Source organism: Apteryx mantelli, chromosome 2, assembly GCF_036417845.1.
Source record: "Apteryx mantelli isolate bAptMan1 chromosome 2, bAptMan1.hap1, whole genome shotgun sequence".
Classification (NCBI taxonomy): Eukaryota; Metazoa; Chordata; class Aves; order Apterygiformes; family Apterygidae; genus Apteryx; species Apteryx mantelli.
Window position 1 is genome coordinate 149,526,544 of NC_089979.1, and position 19,754 is coordinate 149,546,297.

Below are 19,754 nucleotides of genomic sequence, written 5' to 3' on the forward strand. Positions count from 1 at the left end.
CGGAGCCCCGCCGTGGCGGTGCCCGGCGGCGGCGGCGGCGGCGCCGCCTCCTCCCGCCCGGCGGCGGCGGCGGCGGCCCCGCCTCGCGCGGCGATCAGCTGCGCGCGCGTCACGTGCCCGTGTCAAAGGTCACGGCGCTCACAATGGAGCTGTCGCAGTACGCGCAGGGCGGCTGGCGGCTCCTGGGCGACCCGCGCCGCGTCCCCCGCCGCGCCTACGCCGCGCTGCTCCGCGCCGCCTTCCGCAGCCTCCTCGGCCCCGCCGCCGGCCTCGGTAAGCGCCGCCGCCCCGCCCGCCCGCGGGGGCGCGAGGCGGCGCACGGGGGCTGCCGCCCGCGGAGCGTTGCGCGCCCGCGGAGCGCCACGCCGGGGCCACCTGCGCCGCGGCGGCGCGGGCCGGGCGCTGCCCCCGCCGACACCGGGCTCGTGGCCTGCGGGGCCGCGCGGGCGCCGGCGGCCGCGATCCGCGGGCGGCCGCGGGCCGGGGCTGCCGCTGTGCGGCGGCGCTGGGCGTCCTCCCCTGGCGGCGCGCCGCGTGCAGACGGGTCCCCTACGGATACACGCGTCCTTATGTACACACATAAATATATATGTGCCCCCCGTACGCGCGTGTGCATGTGCCGCGGGAGGCGGCTCCGCGCAGAGCCCCGGGCCGCGCGGCGGGACGGCGTCGCTGAGCGCGTGTCATCGCGCGCGCGCGCTTAATTAGGTGAATTTTAAAGCAATTAAAGCAGGGTGCCCGCCGGGACAGCCGCGCCGTGCCGTGCCGCGCTGCGCTGCGCCGCGCTGCGCCGCGCCGGCTGCTGCGCCGGCTGCTGCTGCTGCTGCGCGGTGCTTGCGCTGCCCGGCGCTGCGCGGGCGCCGCCGCCGCCTCCGCCCGCGGGGCCGGTGCGCGGCGACGGCGGGGGCAGCGCGCGCCGCCTGCGCGGGCGCCCGGTCCGTGTCGGGGCAGCGCGCTCGGTGCTCGATGCCGGCGGGGAAAGCGAGGTTTCCTTGCGACGCCTTTCTTTCTTTCTTTTTTCTTCTTTTTTGCATGGGAAGGCGACGCGATGCACTCAGGCATGTGTGGGTGAATCAGAGCGTCGTGGCACGGTTTTCGCGGTGTCCGTAACCCTTTCCTTCCCTTTGTCTGCTCTGCCCCTGACGCCTTACCTACGCGCTCGGCGCTTTCGCTCTGAAGCATCGCACGTGCGTCGCTTTGAAGTTTGGAGAAAAGACCTCGTTCAAAGGGCGAGAAGAAGCCCTTAGTAGCATGTACTGGGACCTCGTAAAAGAGTGTGTCATCAGTAACTCATTTATTCTAGACGATCCAGACCTGAAAGATATTGACCCTATGGTATTAAAACATTGCCATGCAGCAGCTGCGACGTGTATACTGGAGGCAGGAAAACAGAAAGCCGACAAATCTGCTATAAGGTACTAAGACTTTGAAGCTACCTCATTTCTCTAGTGGCTGTTACTTACTGTAAACTATACTGCTGACTTAATGTTAACAAAAAACTCATAAAATCTTTTTCTCTGTAGCACATGTCTAGAAGACTGTAAATTGGATAGAGAAAGAATAGAAGAATTTTGCACCGAATATCAGGTTTTTAAACCAATTTTACCGTACTTGTTTTTTTCCCCCTCTGGTAACAATTTATTTGAATCTAGCAGATATGTGTTGTTGTTTTTTTTTTTTTTTCCAGAAAAACAAGGATACATTGGAAATCATATTGGGAAGGTAGGTCAGTCTCTCAGCACAGATAGTTTCAGTTACAACTACTTTAAAAGTGTCCTGAAAAACATACGTAGGTACTTTAAGTGATGAAAGCAAGAAACACTGCTTACAGATTTTTTCTTTAAATTTTTTACAGACTTTAGAAAACAACTGTTGAAACTTTCTTCTCTCCTTTCAGTAGTCTGCTCTTAAGTAACTTTTTGAACTTTTTATTAAACATTACAAATATCAGAAAAGGGTTCTTGACTTTACTGATGGACAGCTTTAGGAAATTGACTTTTTCTTTTAGTGTGGGGTACATATAACTATTGTGCTTTTCAGCATAGGCAGATCTCCTCTCCATATAACTGATGTGTCTTGGTGCTTGGAATATCAGATCAAGGTAATCTTAACACATCGGGGTGTTTTCTTAGTCTATTTTGGTTCTGAAACCTGACTTTCTGTATATTATTTGTTTTTAATTTAGACCAATCAACTTCATAAAACTTACCAACCATCATATTTGGTGACCTTAAATGTAGAGGTACTGTCTATCTACCTTTCCCAGTACCCTCAAAGGAAAAAAATGCAATCTCCTGTCATTTTTTAATAAAACAGGTATTGTTTTTTTTCTCTTCAGAACAGTGATTCAGGATCACACCCAGATGTTAGCTTTAGTTGCACGATGGAGCAATTACAGGTACTTCTTTCCATCATCATTGTTTGGCTCCAGTTGTGAATATATATATATATTACTGTCAATCAAAATGAAAGTTTATAAACTGCTCTTAGAAAAATATCCAGGATTGGGAGGGTAGGAGAGAATCTTCTACAAAACATTGTCTGAATGTAGTCATCTTGCCTTCTCAAATAAAGTTGTGTAGTAGCTGATTTTAGTTGCATGGAAATAGCTCTCTCTACCTGTATAAATATTTTATCTGTTTTCGTAGTTGTAATATTTATTTGGAAGGAAAATGGTCAGTTTTATGAAACTCTCTTTTCCTGTGGTGCAGGGAAATTGTTAAGCAAAATGGATCAATGATTTAAATATATATGGTGATTAAAAATAGTGAATGAACTGAAGGCTCTTCGGTGATGTTAATGACATGTAAGAAATGTACTGAAACAAGCGTTGATCTTCACTTAACGATTTAAATGTGTAACTGAACAATAGAGGTATTGTAATGCTTGAAAGTGACCAAACTGTGGAAGACTGGGAAGAGGGATTGGGGATAGAGAAAAGGAGATATTAAAACTTCAGATTTACACTGCTTTTAACGTGTTTCTCCAAATTCCTCTTTTACTTAGAAATAAGTGTTTTGATTTGGTTTGCTCACTTGGCGGAATCTGACATAGTTTGACTGGAGAATGGTCCTAGTATAAAATTGCACTCAAAATGATTTCAGTATTTTTAGAAATGCATGTAGGACTTAAATGCCTCAACCAAATGTTAGCATGAAGCATCATAATGGTGCTGATAAAATCTTCATGTTAAAAATAGTGATGTTTTAGTCAGTTTTACATATTAAAAGGTGTTTTCCTTCAATTCCTACTTTTTTACTATGTTGTAAAATGTGAGGTTATTTTAATTGTCTTTCTAGCATTGTACATCAGTTGCAAGATTTGTTTGTGGTATAGCGCTGCTATCCCTTGGCCTGCTGTGTAAAAGAATGTTAGGTTCTACTGCTAGCTAACTTTCTACAAAATGTTTTTATTCTGATACAATATTTCATCCCTTAGGATTTAGTTGGAAAACTAAAAGATGCTGCAAAAAGTCTTGAAAGAGCGACTCAGATGTGATGGAAGGAAGGTGTCAGCCTGTGGAGTTGAAGTACTCTGATTCCTAAGAGTGGCTTCTAAATGACAAATGTCTTTCATCTCTATTTACATCTCGCGATGTAAACCTTTTTATGAGTTCTTGGATGTGAATTAAGTAAAATCACTATTTTCATGAAGGCAGATGCTATTCCTTGTTCATGTCATGTTTTCGTGAAAATTAACTCATGGTAGAAATTGAGTTAGCTGTAGTGTCTTCAAAGCATTCCTTCTATTTTATTTTGTGTGCTTTAAGTATTTATCACTGATTATTTTTCTCCGGGATCTAATAAAGTTGATTCGCTCTTGTTCTGCGTTTTTTTTTCCTTTTTTTCTTTTTTTTTTGAGTGAATTGCCTGTACCCCGCACTACGCCGCTAAAGGTAGCACCAGCTCCGCGGGAGGGCAGAGCCCCCTCCTCCCGCGCCGCCGCCACGGCGCGCTGGCCGAACTGCCTGCGGCGCTTTGCTAGTCACTGCACCGCTCCTGCGGCCCGCGCGCGCTTACAGGTCGCCGCCGCCGCGGGCACGGGAACAGCTTTCACGTAACCGTGCGGCGTCGGGTCGCGCCCGCGGGGCCGAGCGGAGCCGCGCGCCGGCTCCTGCGCGCCGGCGGCCGCGCCCTGGCGGTCTCGCTGCGCGCCCGCGCTGCGGCCGCGCCGGCCCCTCTCCCGCGGCCCGGCCCGGGCGCCGCGGAGCCGCCCGCACCTGCCGGCGGGGAGGGCGGCGGCGCGTGGCCCCGGCAGGCCCGGCGCGGCCCCCGCCCCTTGCGCGGGCGCAGCGCTCCGCGGGCGCGGCGCAGCGCCGCTGTCCCGGCCCGGGCGGAGGGCGACACGTTGTCCCCCGCGCCCCGCCGCGGACCACTCGGCCCCGTGTCGCGGCCGCCCGAGGGAGCCGGTGCGGGCGGGCGCCGGGAGCCGCCGGCGCTGCGCGGCGCTGCGCGGGAAAGCGGCGGCGCGCGGCCCCTGAGGGGGGCGCGTCGCCCCCGGCGCCAACGGTCCCCGCGCGAGGCGAGGCGCGGCGCGGCCCGCGGCCACGTGCGCGAGGCGGGTGGCGGGCACGAGGCGGCGAGGGCGTGAGGCGGCCGGGGGTGGTGCCCGGCGGGAGGCGCGGCGCGGCCGCCCGCCGGCGGGGGGGAGCTGCGGGAGGCCGCGGGCCTCGAGGCCGCGCGTGGGGAGCGAGCAACAAGTGCGTGGCGGGGGGCGAGAGCGCGGCGGGCGGCGCGTGAGGCCGCCGTGAAGGTGGAGCGGCGGGGACGAGGGGAGCGGGGGCAGCGGGGAGGCGGTGCGCGGAGCGGGCGCGCGCGGGAGTGGGGCGAGGGGCCGCGCGTGGGGCGGGGGCGGCCAGCGGCGGCGAGAAGCGGGGCCGGGGGGCGCGCGCGGGGGAGGCGGAAAGTCGGGAGCGGAGGGAATGAAAGAAAGAACGGGAATGGGCAGAGCGAGCGCGGCGCGGGAGGGGGGCGGGCGGGGGAGAAAAGGCGGAATCGGGATGTTGCGCGGGGCGAGGGGAAGGGAAGCGGCCGAGTCGGAGCGGCGGGGGGGAGAGCGGCGGGGCCGCGCGCGGGAGCGGGCGGGCAGGGCCGGGCCGGGTCGGGGAGGCGGCGGGGAGCGTGGCGAGGCGGGGAGGCGGGACGGGCGGCGAGTGCGCGGCGGGGAAAAGGAGGCGACTGCCGCGTGCGGGGCGCGCGCGCGCGGCGGCGGGGGCGCGCGGCGGCGCGCGCGGCGCGGCGCGGGGGGAGGGGAGGGAGGGGAGGTGGCGCGGGCGGGGAGGGGGCGGCGGCGGGCGGGTGCGGGGCTGGGTCACGGCGGGGCTGACGGGCTCCGGCTGCACCGACGCTAATTCCCAGGCCACCCTTAAGGAATGAGGAGCCCCACGTGATGCTGGCGGGGCGGGCGAACTCCGAGCCATTTTGGGGACGGTGTCAGTTTCCACTGTGTGCCTTCAGCGTTGCATTTTTCCCTCCTCCACCCGCCCTCCCCCGTTCCCCCCACCAACAACTATGAAATAATAATAATAAAAAAAGAGACCGAGAGGCAGAGCAGGGGGAAGAGGGAGAGACAATGGGCTGGTGGAGAGAGAACCCATCCGGATTAGAAAGACTTTCAGCTCCCAGCTCCTAAGCCACCCAAAACGCAAACTCAGAGGGAGAGAGAGGGAGTGAGAAGGGTCGGTGGAAGAGAGGAGAAAACCCGGGTGTTTTGTAACTAAAATGAGCAGAGTGCAGCAGCAGCAGCAGCAGCAATAAGCTTATTGCAATTGACAGCGTCTGCAGTTCATTTCAAGATGGCCGCTTGGCTCACATTCATTTTCTGCTGAACGACTTTTAACTTTCATTGTCTTTTTTGGCCGCTCCGATCATCACCCACCGGCTCCTTTTTCCGGGTATGTATAAAGCGAGGTGTCTCCTTACCAAGGGCGGGGGGCTGAGGGGGCTTCGCGGCGGTTTTCGGCTGGTTTGGGGGCTGCAAAGGGGAGCCTAGGTGTCCCCCAAGCTCTCCGTATGGGAAAAGCGCTGACAGTCTGCTCCAACCACACACACACACACACACATATAGACACGCAGCAGCAGCAGCAGCAGCAGCAGCCTGTGTACTCGCTTTCGGTACGCACCCACATTTGCAAATTTTAGTTCCTTTCTTTCTCCAGATGCCCCCTAAAATGTTTCTGTGCACATGGTCCCCGAGGAGAATATTTATATTTCCAGCCCCTGGTGCCATCCCGGCCTGAGCGCCCTTTGTTTAAAGGCAGATTTTGATTAAACAGGGACGTTCATGAAATCTGGAGCTGCCTGGGTCAAGTGATTTCAGTCCTCTCCGAAATAAATGTGTCTGGGGGAGGTTAAAATGCCAGATAACGCACCCATTTTATAGATATAGGGCCAGTGGGGGGTAGCGATCCCCTTGGAGGGGTTGTTAGGCTTCGGGGCAGCCAACAGAAAATGTTATTAACTTAAGTTGGACAAGTACTTGTGTGAAATTTGATGGTTTGTAAGATGGCGGTTCCCAGTTGTTTCCAGTGTCTCCTCTTACATTTGTGCTTAAAATGCTAAAGTTTTTAGGTTTATACCTTCTGGGAGAGGACAGGGGTGACCAAATTTGAGAAATAACTTGTTTGCAGAGATAGCAATTTGACTGTGATCCTTGGGAATTGGGGTGTGCAATTTGCTAGAGCCTTTGGAGCAAAGGTGATATGCCTGTAGCACATAGTGGTTTTTTTGAATTTCTTTTCTCTGACTGGTATTTTTTCTCCTGAGCCCGGGAAGGGTAAATTAACGTGAAATCCTTTGTCGAGTCTTAAACGTGTCACGAGTTGGCTCGTCATGCTGTTTAGAGGTAGCACTAGAAAGTTGATTGTGTGTGTTTGTGTAATTGTATGGCCTTGGTAGTATATAACCTGCGTCGTTTCTATGTGTTTACTGCAAATATTTGCAAATAAAGAGGTAAAAAAGAGCAGAAAAATCGCATTTCTGCAAAAGTGAGATAGTCACTTTTCAGCATCTAGAAACTTTGATTCACTCCTCCACCCTCCAAAAAAGTTCAAGAAAATCTAGGCATGTGTACCCAGCTGCCAGCTGAGCATCAAATGGATTTTTGCATAGTCTGTAGTGGTCAGAGTAGCTTATTTTATGGGACTGTCCCAAAGACCAGGGGGGTTCTGGAAGTGCAGTCTCTTGAATGTACTGAGAGTACCTAGTTACAGCACGTCCGGTAAACTAGCAAGGCAGGCTCTTTTTTGCAGTTTGCCAGAGATACGAAGCGTTGACCTACCTGATCAGGCAGATAGCTACAAAATTATCATTTTAATATTTTTTGGAGTAGACGGATTGTGTAGTTCAGATAGTGAGTTTTAGGGAGGTGATTTAAAGGCTTGGGGTCTTTTTACACTCTGTTGCCATTATTCAGGTCTTTCCTTGCTGCAGGATGCTGGGCAAAGATATTTGAGCTACACATGCGTTCTTTGAAAGAAACACTATCCCTCCTTTAAAACATATGTGGACATTCTTAAGTGAGAGAGTAATAATAGACTTCATAGGAAAGTAAATCTTATTGATAATAGGTGAAGATGTAGCATGACAGCTTCTTTATAACTGATGAGAGAGTTTTCCGAGTGGATATAGGTGCAAAGTACACAAACCTATCTGAATGATCTTTCTATATTTTTTGTGTATTTTCTCTCAGAGACCTGTCAAACCAGGTTTGATAGCTGATTGCATTTATAGATTTTTAATAATGTAGCTGATTCTTAGCAGGGGAATGTACTTCTGCTTTTCTTCATTTTGACATAACCCATTTAAGGCCTCTAAATAATCAGTTGGCTGGCGCTGTTTACTTCTAGCGAGTATTATCTTCATATATTTTACGTTGAGTTGTTCCGTGTGTCAGTGTGTAAATATATATTACCCTGGTGAAGAGGCTGTTTGCACTGCCTGTGTGAAGTGTTGGTACGCCCCGTGCTACCACCGCGAGCTGAAGAGTCTGCAAGGCTTTGCCTCGTCCCCAGTACTGCCTTCAGGTTGCTGCAGCGGGACGCACTGCTGCGTGTGTGTGGCAGGCGCACAGAGCCCCCCCGCACGCGTGGGTCTGCGCGGGTGGCTTTGGGGAGAGGTTAGGCTTTTGGGTAAAATCACTGATTTCAAAGATAACTCATCGCTTGTTGAAAATGTGCTAACTTTGGGCAATAAATAACCCGCGTTTAGGGGTTGCTTCGACAAAACAAGTTTCACGGTTGAATTTAATCCTCCTCCTTTTAGGAAGGGGCTACGCTTGCGTGAAATAAAACGTGTTAATGTCTTAAAAGGTTTGTGCCAGGATGTCAGGGCTGGGAGGGAATTCGAAATTAGGCGGCTTGTGTGACCTCGGTCACTGCTGGGTTTTTAGTTTACGTAGTTATGAACGATAAGGTATTGCTTTTAACAAATAAAACACAGAACCGTGAAAGCAGTCTGTCCATATCTGAGTACCTAAAGAGACCTCAGAGTCGCTGGCTTCACAGTCCTGTACTCTTCAGAGACTGAGGCACAGCAGCCTTTTCTGGGAAAAGCAAACCGTCGGTATCAGTTTAAAAGTAAAAAGTGGAGGGTCAGAGACCCTGGAAGCGACATTTAAATCGCAGTACAATGAAGTGTGGGTCTTGCTTTCCTGCGCGGGGCTAGGAGCAGCTTTGGGGATCTGGTCTCACTTGGTGCTTTTGCACTTTGCTTTTCTGTTTGTTTGCTTGCTATCATTTGATATTGGGGGGTTTTATCTGCTGCTCGTTCAAAGCTTCTCCCGCAGCAGCAAGAGAAGTTTCCTTGCTAAGGTCGCTCGTTGGCGCTGTGTACACTTCTTGAGAAATATTGTACCCCTGTCCTGGGCAGTTTGGCCGAAATTCAAGGCTTTTAGAAACCTTGGTATATTGTCTTATTTCGCTGCCTAACATCGAAGTTTGCGAGTAGCTGGGAGAACCTCAGGCAGCGTTGTGTCTCGAGACTGCCTCAAAGCACACGTTGCAGTAAGAGGTGACTCGTAAGCTCTGTCTCGGGCAGAGTGGGACCAGGAAAATTAGCTGGTGTGCTGCGAGCACTGACATGGGAGAATGAATACTTTGCATTTGAGTAACATTGTTACATTAATTTTTTCAGGATCTGTTTGACAGAAAATAATTTACTGTGCAGTTGGCGTAGCTGATAGTTTTTTTCCCGCCCTGTGGGGTTTCCCGTCTTATTCCCTCTTATTTTAAGTTGTATGCGTGCATATAACGTTAGTGCCACTGCCTCCGATGGGGGTTTATGGGTTGCAGACTGTGAAAATGACATTTGTTTTTCACTCTTGTCGCTGCATTGTGTTGACAAGGTGTTGATTTAGCTTTAGGAATGATCTGGTCACATGGTCCTTTGCATGTTGTCACTAATGTACCGTTTAAAGTCGGTTTGGGCTTTTTTCTTTTTTTTCCTCTGTGCGTTTCATTGCTGGAAAGGAGGTTTATTAAAGGATCCAGAGTTTTGTTTTCCCCCACCCAAACACCTTACCCTGGTGCTGCAAATCTGTTTCCACCTCTTGCAAAAGTTTGCAGCGCTCTCGCTTCGTCCGCGGGAGGCTTTTCAAATGAGACTCGAAAGAGGGGGGGGAAGGAAAGAAAGAAAGAAAGACAGAAAGAAAGAGTGGGAGGGGGAGAGAAAGGAGGGACGGGAGGAGAGGAGGCAGGGGAGCGGGGGGACGGGGATCCCGGGGCGCGGGCAGGAGCCGGCTCGGCGCCCCGGCGGCGGTGCGGGGGGCTCGGTGCGCGGAGCGCGGCGCGGCGGCGGGAGGCGGGAGGCGGCGGGGAGGGAGAGCCGCGGTCTCAGCGCAGCTCCGCGCACCGAGTCGACGTGGAGAGAGGCCCCTGCGAGGATCCGAAATGGCCGAGGCTCGGGAGGAGCCTCCCGCGCTCGCCTCCGCCAGGCTGAGACCCCGAGCCCGGCGCGGCCCGGCGGCGCCCGCGGCCGCCCCCGCCCCGCCGCGGCACCCTGCGGGCGGCGGCACCCCAACGCCGCCCGGGCCGCCCCCCGCCCCGCCCCGCCGCGCCGCCCCTCCCCTGGCGACCGGGCTCCCAGACCCCCGCGGGCTCCTCGGCTCCTCCACCCCCTTCGCCAGCCCCCGGGCCCCGCGTCCCACCCCCTGGCCCGGCTCGGCTCGGCCCGGCCCGCCCCCGGCCGCCCCCCCGCCCGGCTCTCGTGTGTTCCCAGCGGTGGCAGGATGCCAAGTGTAAGTGTAAGTTGCTATAGCAACCCCCTCGGAGAGCGGAGCAGATCCGGATCGGCACCGAGCCGCCGCGGCAGCCGCCCGGACCCCTCGCGGGCCGGCCCCGCCGCCCGGTGCCCGGCCCCGCTCCGAGGTGCGTGTCCCCCCCGCCTCCCGCCGCCCCTCCCCGCGCTCCGGAAATGCCAGGGCAGCCGCACCGGGAGGCGCTGGTTCCCCTTTGTGCTGCTCGCCAGCAGCCCAGTGCCCGGCCGGCCCCGCCGCCCGCCCGCCCGCCCGCCCGCCGCGCCGAGGATCCGCCGGCCCCGCCGCGCACGGCGCCCCGGCCCGCCGCCGCCGCCGCCGCCGCCTCGCCTCGCCTCGCCTCGCCTCGCCTCGCCCCGCGCCGCGCCGCGCCGCCCCGCGGGAAGAGCCGGTGCGCGGCCGGCGGGCGCGGGGTGCCGCGGCCAGCCGCGCCTCGGCGGGGCGGCCGGGCGGCGGGGGCTGCGCGGCGGCCTGCGGCTGCGGCTGCGGCAGCCGCTCCGCTCCGCTCCTCGGAGCCGCGCCGCTGCTCGGGGCCGCGCCGCGCCGCCGCACCTGGGGCCCCGGCTCGTCCCCCCTCACTGGTCTCCGCGTGTCTTTCAGAGCCGCCCTGCGCCACGCCAAAATGCACCGAACAACCAGGATCAAAATCACCGAGCTAAACCCCCATCTCATGTGCGTGCTCTGCGGCGGCTACTTCATCGATGCCACGACCATCATCGAGTGTCTCCACTCCTGTAAGTACCGGCGGGCGCGGGGCGCTGCCCCGGCCGCCTCGCACCTCGCCCCAGCGCAGCGCGGCGCAGCGCGCAGCACCCGCGGCGCGGGCGGCAAGCGCCCCGGCGGCTCCCCAGCCCTGGGAAGGGGGGGACCTGGCCGCCTGAGAGTGTTTTTTGACAACGGCCCTACGGTCTTTGTTAAAGTAATAATATATGTACTCCAAGTGTCTCCTTTTCATGTTAATTGCAGCTTATTTGAGTATTTGTTTAGCTTAAGCAGCGCACTTCTGACAATGGACGATTTACTAGCTTGCATAGCCTAGAAAATCGCACCTCTATCTATGCATATTTGAGTATCACCTAGAACTATTACTAAAAGCCTTACGTGTTTGACTTCCAGTCTGTAAGACGTGTATCGTGCGTTACTTGGAGACAAGCAAGTATTGTCCTATTTGTGATGTCCAAGTGCACAAAACTCGACCGCTTTTGAATATAAGGTAGGAGAAAGATGTAATGTATATCACGTATGTCTTATTTTACTTTATAAGTGGAGACTAGCAGTAATTGTGTTGACGTTATCTCTTCATCTCTGATTTAAATCTGAAAGGACTTGTCAATTTACAAGCTAACCTGTGCCTATGCTCTCTCTTTGGAGTTTTGTCATTGATTGAAATAGAAGATTTCACTGGATGTGAGACTGAAAGTTTTTGTTGGTCTTTTTCTCTATTTTTGCCTATGCTAACCATTGATACAACGCCTTTTCCCTCTCTTCTATTCTCATGTACTCCAATCCAACAGTTTTTATCTCCACTTTCTATTTCTCACAGACATGCTTCAGTCAAGCCATAGACTGTAGTTGTGAAAACTGTTGCTGAAACTTTTGAAGCTAAAAGTCGAACCCTCTTAAAGCATACTTCTTGTTTCAGAAGTATTTTTTTCAGTGTCACTTTGTGGTGTTCTGTCTCTCCTTTTTGGGGGGAGAAACATGTTTTTTAAGGCCTTCCTTCAATGTGGGAGAATTGTTTTTCAATTGCTGTGTCACAACTAAGGGGTTTTTTTTGTTTTATAGCAGTATTTTAAACAGTGTTAGTTTGATTATTAAGTCTGTCAGTTAACTTTTTAGGAGTAGCATTCCACTTTGTAGAAGATGTCTCATTGTTGTGAAAGATTACAAATGAGGAGCAGCCACTTGGATTAAAATATTGCTTCATCTGCTTAATTTTATGTTTTGGATTTTTTTTTTCAGATCAGATAAAACTCTGCAAGATATTGTATACAAGCTAGTACCAGGCCTTTTCAAAAGTAAGTAGTTAAATCGTTTTTATTCTTAAGAGCAGAAAAACAAAGCCAGAACCGCTATCCTGTATCCTTACCTGGAGTTACAGTGTATACACTAAAAGAAAAAAATATGCTTTTCCATTTAGATGAAATGAAAAGAAGAAGGGATTTTTATGCTGCTCATCCGTCAGCTGATGGTAATAGCTTCTTGTTCACAACTTTAATAAAATAGCACAAACCTAGATGCTCTGCTGTTTCCTTTTTAACTTAAAAATTAAGTACTACCATGAATGAATTTTAAGAAGTAAATTCAGCGTAATAAAAGTTTATTGTTTTAACAGCTAGGTGGATTTAATTCATAATCTTAGCATGGAGATTTTTTTCTTGTTACTGAGAATTGCCATTCTTCCTGATTTGAATTTCAAAATGTAAATTATTGTGGAAATTTCTGCGCAGCTGCCAATGGCTCTAATGAAGACAGGGGAGAAGTGGCTGACGAAGACAAAAGAATTATAACAGACGACGAGATAATAAGCTTATCCATTGAATTCTTTGACCAGAATAGGCAAGTTCCAGAATGGCAATATTTTATGTTTATCTGACTGTTAGCAGCTATGTTTATTGTTTGTTGTAAGTGTTTCATTCCTTTTCACAGGCTGGAACGAAAAGGAAATAAGGAGAAAGAAAAATCAAAGGAAGAGGTAACTAACTTTCCTTTACTTAGAGGAAACATAGCACACACAAACATCTTTTGAGCAGGTTTGTGGTTGAACGTGATATATAGATATTTGTATCCAGAACAAAAGAAGCACACATGCTATTATGGTACTAGGTACAGAAGAGGTAGAATAGCTTCTTACAGCTATATATGTAAACAACTTTGAGAAATAAAAAAACACCTGCAGTGTTACTTTTAAAGTTGAATCTGATTTTTTTTGCATTCTGAAAAAAAAATTAATATGCAATAAATACATATTCTGAAAAGAGATTTAGTATGAGTTATAAATCTGTTTATGTATAAAATTACTTGCTTTTTTATTACTTTCTCTGGAACTGTAATTTTACTTCTGATGTTCTTTAAACGGACCTCAAAATCATTACACGATAGTTCATAACTTAATAACTTGTGTGCATTTAAAAAAATCACATAGAATATTAGAATATAACTTTGGTGGAAAGAGTTGCTTGTTCTCAATAGACTGATTTTCTTTAATGTGTCATTAGGTGAATGACAAAAGATACTTACGCTGCCCAGCAGCAATGACTGTGATGCATCTAAGGAAGTTCCTGCGGAGTAAAATGGATATACCTAATACTTTCCAGGTACCTAAGAGAAAAGAGAGATTTTTTTTTTTTAATAGTCTTGATATTCTGAATCTGCTAATGCTGGTTAACACTCTTCTTAAATTAGTTTACATTTTTGTTTGCTTGTTTGAGTGAGTTCCAGGAAACAGTAACCACAGAGTCTTTCCAGAGTGTGCAATATGTTGACAGGATTAAGAGCATATTTTAAAATATCTCACAGAAGAGTTTGGTGACCCTCTAACTTTTTTATGCTGTAAATACTGAGGTATCAAGAAATTGTTCTGTAACATATTTAAAAAATAGCTAATATTTACAAAAATCCCCTCTGCCCTTCCATTTTTTGGTATAGCAAATTTTAAAGTTTCTGATCTGCTGCTTTGGGGCTCCTTTCACCTCAAAAAAGCATGTGTTACTGGTAAATACCTGTACGCTTCTTAATGCGAGGATTAATGTCTTAAATAGATCGATGTGATGTATGAAGAGGAGCCTTTGAAGGACTACTACACACTAATGGATATTGCCTACATTTATACTTGGAGACGGGTAATTAGCAGCGTGCCTGCTCTTCGGTGGCGCCCGGCCGCGGCCCGCGAGGGTGCTTACGGGTCTTCTCTTTGCCTTGCAGAACGGGCCGCTCCCCCTCAAGTACCGAGTGCGACCTACTTGCAAGAGAATGAAGATCAGTCACCAGCGGGAAGGCTTGAATAATAGCGGGGAACTGGAAAGTGACTCTGGGAGCGACAAGGCGAGCAGCCCGGCGGGAGGCATCCCCTCCACCTCCTCGTGCTTGCCCAGCCCCAGCACCCCGGTGCAGTCTCCTCACCCGCAGTTCCCGCACATCTCCAGCACCATGAATGGCACCAGCAGCAGCCCCAGCAGTAACCACCAGTCCTCCTTCACCAACAGAGCGCGGAAAACCTCCATAAATGGCTCCTCGGCTACTTCGTCTGGTTGACTCGCCAATGAGACTACCATCCCCACCCCTCATTTATATAGATCTCTCCATGCCATTACAGCTTTATAGATGCTAATACATGTGACTATCGTCCAAATTGCTTTCTTTTGTAGTGACACTGAACTTGGCTATAAAAGGCGGACTAGGTGACATTCAATATGGACGTTAATTAAAACGCAAGATTGATATGTAAATTGTTTTCAAAGGACTGGGAAGCAAACAAAAGTTACACCTTCACGTGTTTGGAATGATGTGGAGTTGTTTCCGTCCCCATCACCTGGACCTGGGACTCTCCAGAAGTTGATATAAATCCTGGGAAGTAGTTTGTTAATCCAGACTAACTCCTCCATTGCGTTCTCTTCAATTGTTATTGTTATTATGCTGTTTTGTGAACCTGTAGAAAGCAAGTGCTTTTTCATCTTGAAATTCAACAAAATGGAAAGAATATGCATAGAATAATGCATATATGTAGCCATGTCACTGTGAATAACAATTTTTGCGTATTAGCCATTTTGATTCTTATGTTGCATCTTTAATTCTCTGTTGCTGTGCAGAACCGATCAAAAGAAAAGTAAACTTCAGTTTTACAATCTGTATGCCTAAAAGCGGGTATTACCGTTTTATTTACTAACTTGTTTAAATGATTCGCTTTTGTAAGAATCAGATGGCATTATGCTTATTGTACAATGCCATATTGGTATATGACATAACAGGAAACAGTATTGTATGATATATTTATAAATACTATAAAGAAAATATTGTGTCTCATGCACTCATGATATGGTTGTTAAATTTCTGGTTCGACCCTTGCAGATACCGCTTGTTTGAGCTTTGCTCGTACTGCGAGAAACACTTTTGTGTGTGACAGCTACAGTATTGGGAAAGCACATTCAAGTCTCTGATAACCTGGAGGCAATTGGCAATCTTAAAAGTTTTTTATTGGCTTTGTCTTTTTTCAAGTGATATATTTTTACTTTACCAAATGTGTTGAAGTGATGCAGTGAAGAAAAGAAATTAAGGGACATGGAAGTAATTGACCTGTTTGATTACATTTTTATTATTTTGTGTGGTGGGGTTGTGTTTTTAAAAGCACATGGGATCATTATAGAAGCCATAAACTATTTGGTATAAATTTTAAGGAGCCAGCAATTCGCTGGATGAAGGCATTTTATCTAAATTTGTTTTAATATATATGTATATGGTACAGTACTAACTTCATTAAAATTTAACAGGTACTTTAATATTTCCAATAAATTGTGGAGAATGCCTCTTCTTTAATGGCCTGCACATAGGAGCATTTTATTAGAGGCTTCTAAGGGTATTTTTTTTTTAAGTAGAAGGAACTTTTCCAACATAAAATATGAACAGCCCAGAACACTTTTCAGTTTGTGCTTTGCTTTGGTCGAACTTCGTGTGTGTTCATCACCCATCAGTTATACATTTGTGAGGGTGTTTATTCTATATGGATATTGTTTCATGTTTGTACGGGAAAATTGTAGTTAAACATTTCATTGTCTCCAGTCTGCAAAAGAAGCACAATTCTATTGCTTTGTCTTGCTTATAGTCATTAAATCATTACTTTTGCATATAAATTGCTGTTATTTGTCCTGCTTGTTTTTATAGACCAGGTAATTGCAAATCCTCCACAAGGTTATTGCTTATTGATGTATAATGTCTTGTTAAACAAGAGTTGATATTTTTTTCCTGTAGTAAACATGTACAGTTCAATTTCAACAGTAAAAACTTCAGTTTTATATACACGAATAACTTTCATTTATAGTTGATCAAAGAAATAAACAAATAAAAGGGATAATTCATTGAAAAATAGCAAATGAGCTTTGTTGATAATGTGGTATTAAAGGACAAACATCTTGTTCTCATTGAAAGTCTTTCGGGGTCTATAAAAGATTTTAGTGAGCAGAACAGTATAGTATTAACACAAAAAATGTCTAAAAATCGCCATGTTTTGTTTTGGATGCCTACCTAGAAAACGTTTGCTCTTCTTTATTTGACCTCGCATAATTCATGGAAATGAGTAAATGGTACATTCTCACAGTCCGGGCAGCCACGCATTTTACCTCCTATCTGCCCAAACTGAGCCCATGCTGGACTGCGGTGGGTGAGAAGGGAAGCGCAGGATTTCTGGGCTGGCAAGTGCCACGCTGTGCCCGTCCTGCTCTGGATTACTTTTTAAAGCATCAGTGGAACTAAATACATTATAATGTAAAGATACCTCTCCATGCGACTGAATGTGTATCTTGGCAGGATTCCCTCAACTATATGAGTTATTTATAATGTACTGTGCGAATTAATTCACACAAAGACCAACACTGAACCTAAAACAGGATTGTACACACTAATCAAACTACACTTATTTATTCTGGAAGTAGCTGATAATGTCAGCTCTTAGCCTTAAAACGGAACTGCTGCTGGCCCTTGCAAAGTGTCCACGAAGAATAGGGAATGAAATAGGAGCTGGTTGAGTCCCTTCGAGGTTTATTAAGTTCCTCCAGCCCGTTCAGCTTCTTCCAGGTCGCCAGGAAAAGAACAAACGTCTTCAGCATCTCTCTCGCCGAGCCGCAGGAGCCGCTGGGGATGTTTGTGCTGCCGTGTGAAACTGCGGGCTTGCTGCTGGCCCTGGGCAGATGGCATTGCGATGCGGGTGTTTCGCTGAGCGCATTTGGGAAGCCGATCAAAGATAACATCTTGATGGTCTACTCGCGGAGCTGTGCTGAACCGACCTTCCCGGTTTCACAGTAGCGTGGTTTTTTTGTTTTTTTGTTTTTTTTTGGCAGCTATATAGCGAACGGTTTTCATTAGAAATACAGGCAAATACTTATTATTTGGAAAGAATTGAATTCAGTTAGGAATAGAGCATAAGAATCTTCTAATTATCCGACACTGCATTTATTTAAATCGGATAGCAGAGCCAAAGTCTGCTGCGTTATTACGAGCTTGTTCAACACTCAATCTGTCCTATATGTGGACGAAGGTAGAGGCAGGCGTGTTTTGCACCCACTGGAGAAGTATGATTGTGTCTGTCCGTCCGTCCCAGGCTGAGCCGCCCGCGGTTCAGGCTCCGCTCCGGTGCCCGGCCGGGCGGGGGGAGGCGGGCGGCGGTCGCCGCCGGGAGCGGGGGGACAGGGGACACGCGGAGCTCCGCAGGCGCCGGGAAGGCAGGCAGAAAGAGGGGAAAGGAAAGCAGAAATCCAGAAAGAGAAGAGGAAGGAGGAGTGCGAGGAGCTTCCCCAGCTGGGCTGTTTGCCCTCGAGCACGCAGTGTTGCCCCAAACGAGCCGCGCCGTTGTCTCCGGCGGGTCGGTACCGGAGCGGCCGCGGGAAGCCGGTCGCGTCCCGCGAGGGGCGGCGGCGGCGGCGGCGGCGGCGGCGGCGGCGGCTCCCCGCGGCCGGGCCGCCGGCGGCGGCGGCAGCACTGCCGGAGAGCCTTATTTCGGGGAGCTCCCCGCCGGTTCGTGCCGGTGAGCGGGGCACCGGAGTGCAACGGCAGGGACGAACCAAGCGCCGGCGGAACTTCCACTGAAATGGCGTTTCCCGGCCGCTGCCCCCGCCGCGCCGCGCCGCAGAGCATCAGCACCGGGAGGCGCCGGCGCCGAGCGCGGCCCCGCGGCCGGGCCGGGGCCGCGGAGCCGGGGGCGCCACCTTTCCGCGCCGAGCCGCGGTGCCCGCGCCCGGCAGCCCCCAGCCGCGGCCGGGCCCCGCGCGGGGACTCCTGCAGTTCCCGGCTTTGCCACCAAACCGCTCCGCGAGGGTCGCGCTGCCGCGCCGCATCGCAGCCTCGGCGCGGGGCGGCCCGCGGCACCGCGCCCGCGGCAGGTAGCGCACCTCGACGCGGCAGCGCCAGCCTGCCCGAGCACCTTGCGCCCTCCCGATTTTCATATGGTGAAATTCTGAAGCAGTGTTTACACAGATAAGTGTTTCCTGTTTCCGCTGTTAATTTTTAACGTTCTTGCTTCTAGTCTGGGTACTTGAAACGGATTTCCTTTATTTTACTATAAAGAGTTTCTTTTTCATGTCTTCTGAACATCTCCCGTCGGAAGGCCGCCCCCAGCAGAAGGTGCTCTCCCGTCGGAGGGGCCGCGGCGCCTCGCGCGCCCCGCTGCCGGCACCCGCGGGCGGCGCAGCGCGCCCCGTCCCGCGCCGCCGCCGCCGCCGCTCCCCGCAGCCGGCCCCGCCGTCCCAGCGGCGCAAACGCCAGCCCGAGGGCCCAGGGCGGGCTCGGGCAACGCTGGCTCTCACCGTCGGTCCGGGTGGAGATAGCTGTGTTTATTTAACACCGACGCGCGTTAAAAAAGAGAAAGTCCGTAACGGGTACAGCGGGAAGGACACGCAACGCCAGCCGCAAACGGAGCGTTTCCCCGGGGCCGGGACGGGAGGAGCCCGCCGCCCTCCCGCGCGCCCCGCCGGGCCCCGCCGCGCCGCTCCGCGGCCTCCCCCGCGCGGGGCCGCGGAAACTCCGCGGGGGGCCCCGAAGCGACACCGCGCCTCGCCTCGCCCCGCCGCCCGCGGGCTGGGGGTGCGACCGGCGCGGCCCCCCCGCCGCTCCGCCGTTCGGCTCCGCGGGTGTCACAGGAAACGTGCGGCGGCCCCGGGCGCCGCCGCCCCCGCGCAGCGCCGCGCTGCCCCGCGCCGGGCGGGCGGGCGGGCGCGACTCCGCTCCGCGCCCCGCCGCCGCCGCCGCCGCCGCCGCCGCCGCCGCCCGCAGAGGCCATCTTGCGCCTGCGCAGCTCGGCCGCCTCGCGCCCGCGGAACTTCCCCCGCGCCGCCGCCCGGTTCGGACGGGCCGCGCGTGGGCTCCCCGCGCCGCCCCGCCCCGCGCGCGGCCGCAGCGCCCCGCCGCGCCGCCCCGGCCCCGGGCGGACCCCTCCGTCCTGGCCCCGGGGTGCTCCAGCCAGCCCGAAAATTTGGGGACGGGCGCGCCGGGGAAGGGGGACCGCGACGTGACTCTGCGGCCCCCCGGCGCACGGCCCTGTGTCCCCGTCCGCCGTGGCACCGGGACCCCGCGGTGCCGCCGAGGCCGGCGCAGCCCTGCCCACGGACGGCCCGGCCCCGGGGCGCCCCGGCCTCCCCGAGCGAGGGGAGGGGGCCGCCGCCGCCATTTGGCGCTTGTACTTTCATGGTCCGCAGCTGAATATCGCACCGCGGCCGCGGAGACAAAGGGCTGGACGTGGCCGCTCGCGGGTGCGGGTGCTGCGCGGGCCGGCGCTCGCAGCGCTGCGCCGGGGCAGGCTC

At 52.2% G+C, this 19,754-nt stretch overlaps 1 protein-coding gene across 1 annotated transcript; it reads left to right on the plus strand.

The window, feature by feature from the left end:
• The first annotated feature begins 122 nt into the window (after positions 1-122).
• BMI1 (BMI1 proto-oncogene, polycomb ring finger) lies at positions 123-16,295 on the plus strand. The gene is made up of 14 exons (XM_067291781.1): positions 123-273; positions 1,304-1,415; positions 1,524-1,587; positions 1,688-1,722; positions 2,339-2,419; positions 10,852-10,985; positions 11,368-11,464; positions 12,214-12,269; positions 12,392-12,442; positions 12,702-12,810; positions 12,901-12,946; positions 13,470-13,568; positions 14,013-14,093; positions 14,176-16,295. The coding sequence occupies exons 1-14, from the start codon at positions 144-146 to the stop codon at positions 14,503-14,505; spliced, it is 1,425 nt and encodes a 474-aa protein (XP_067147882.1). The 5' UTR covers positions 123-143; the 3' UTR covers positions 14,506-16,295.
• Positions 16,296-19,754: the final 3,459 nt, after the last annotated feature.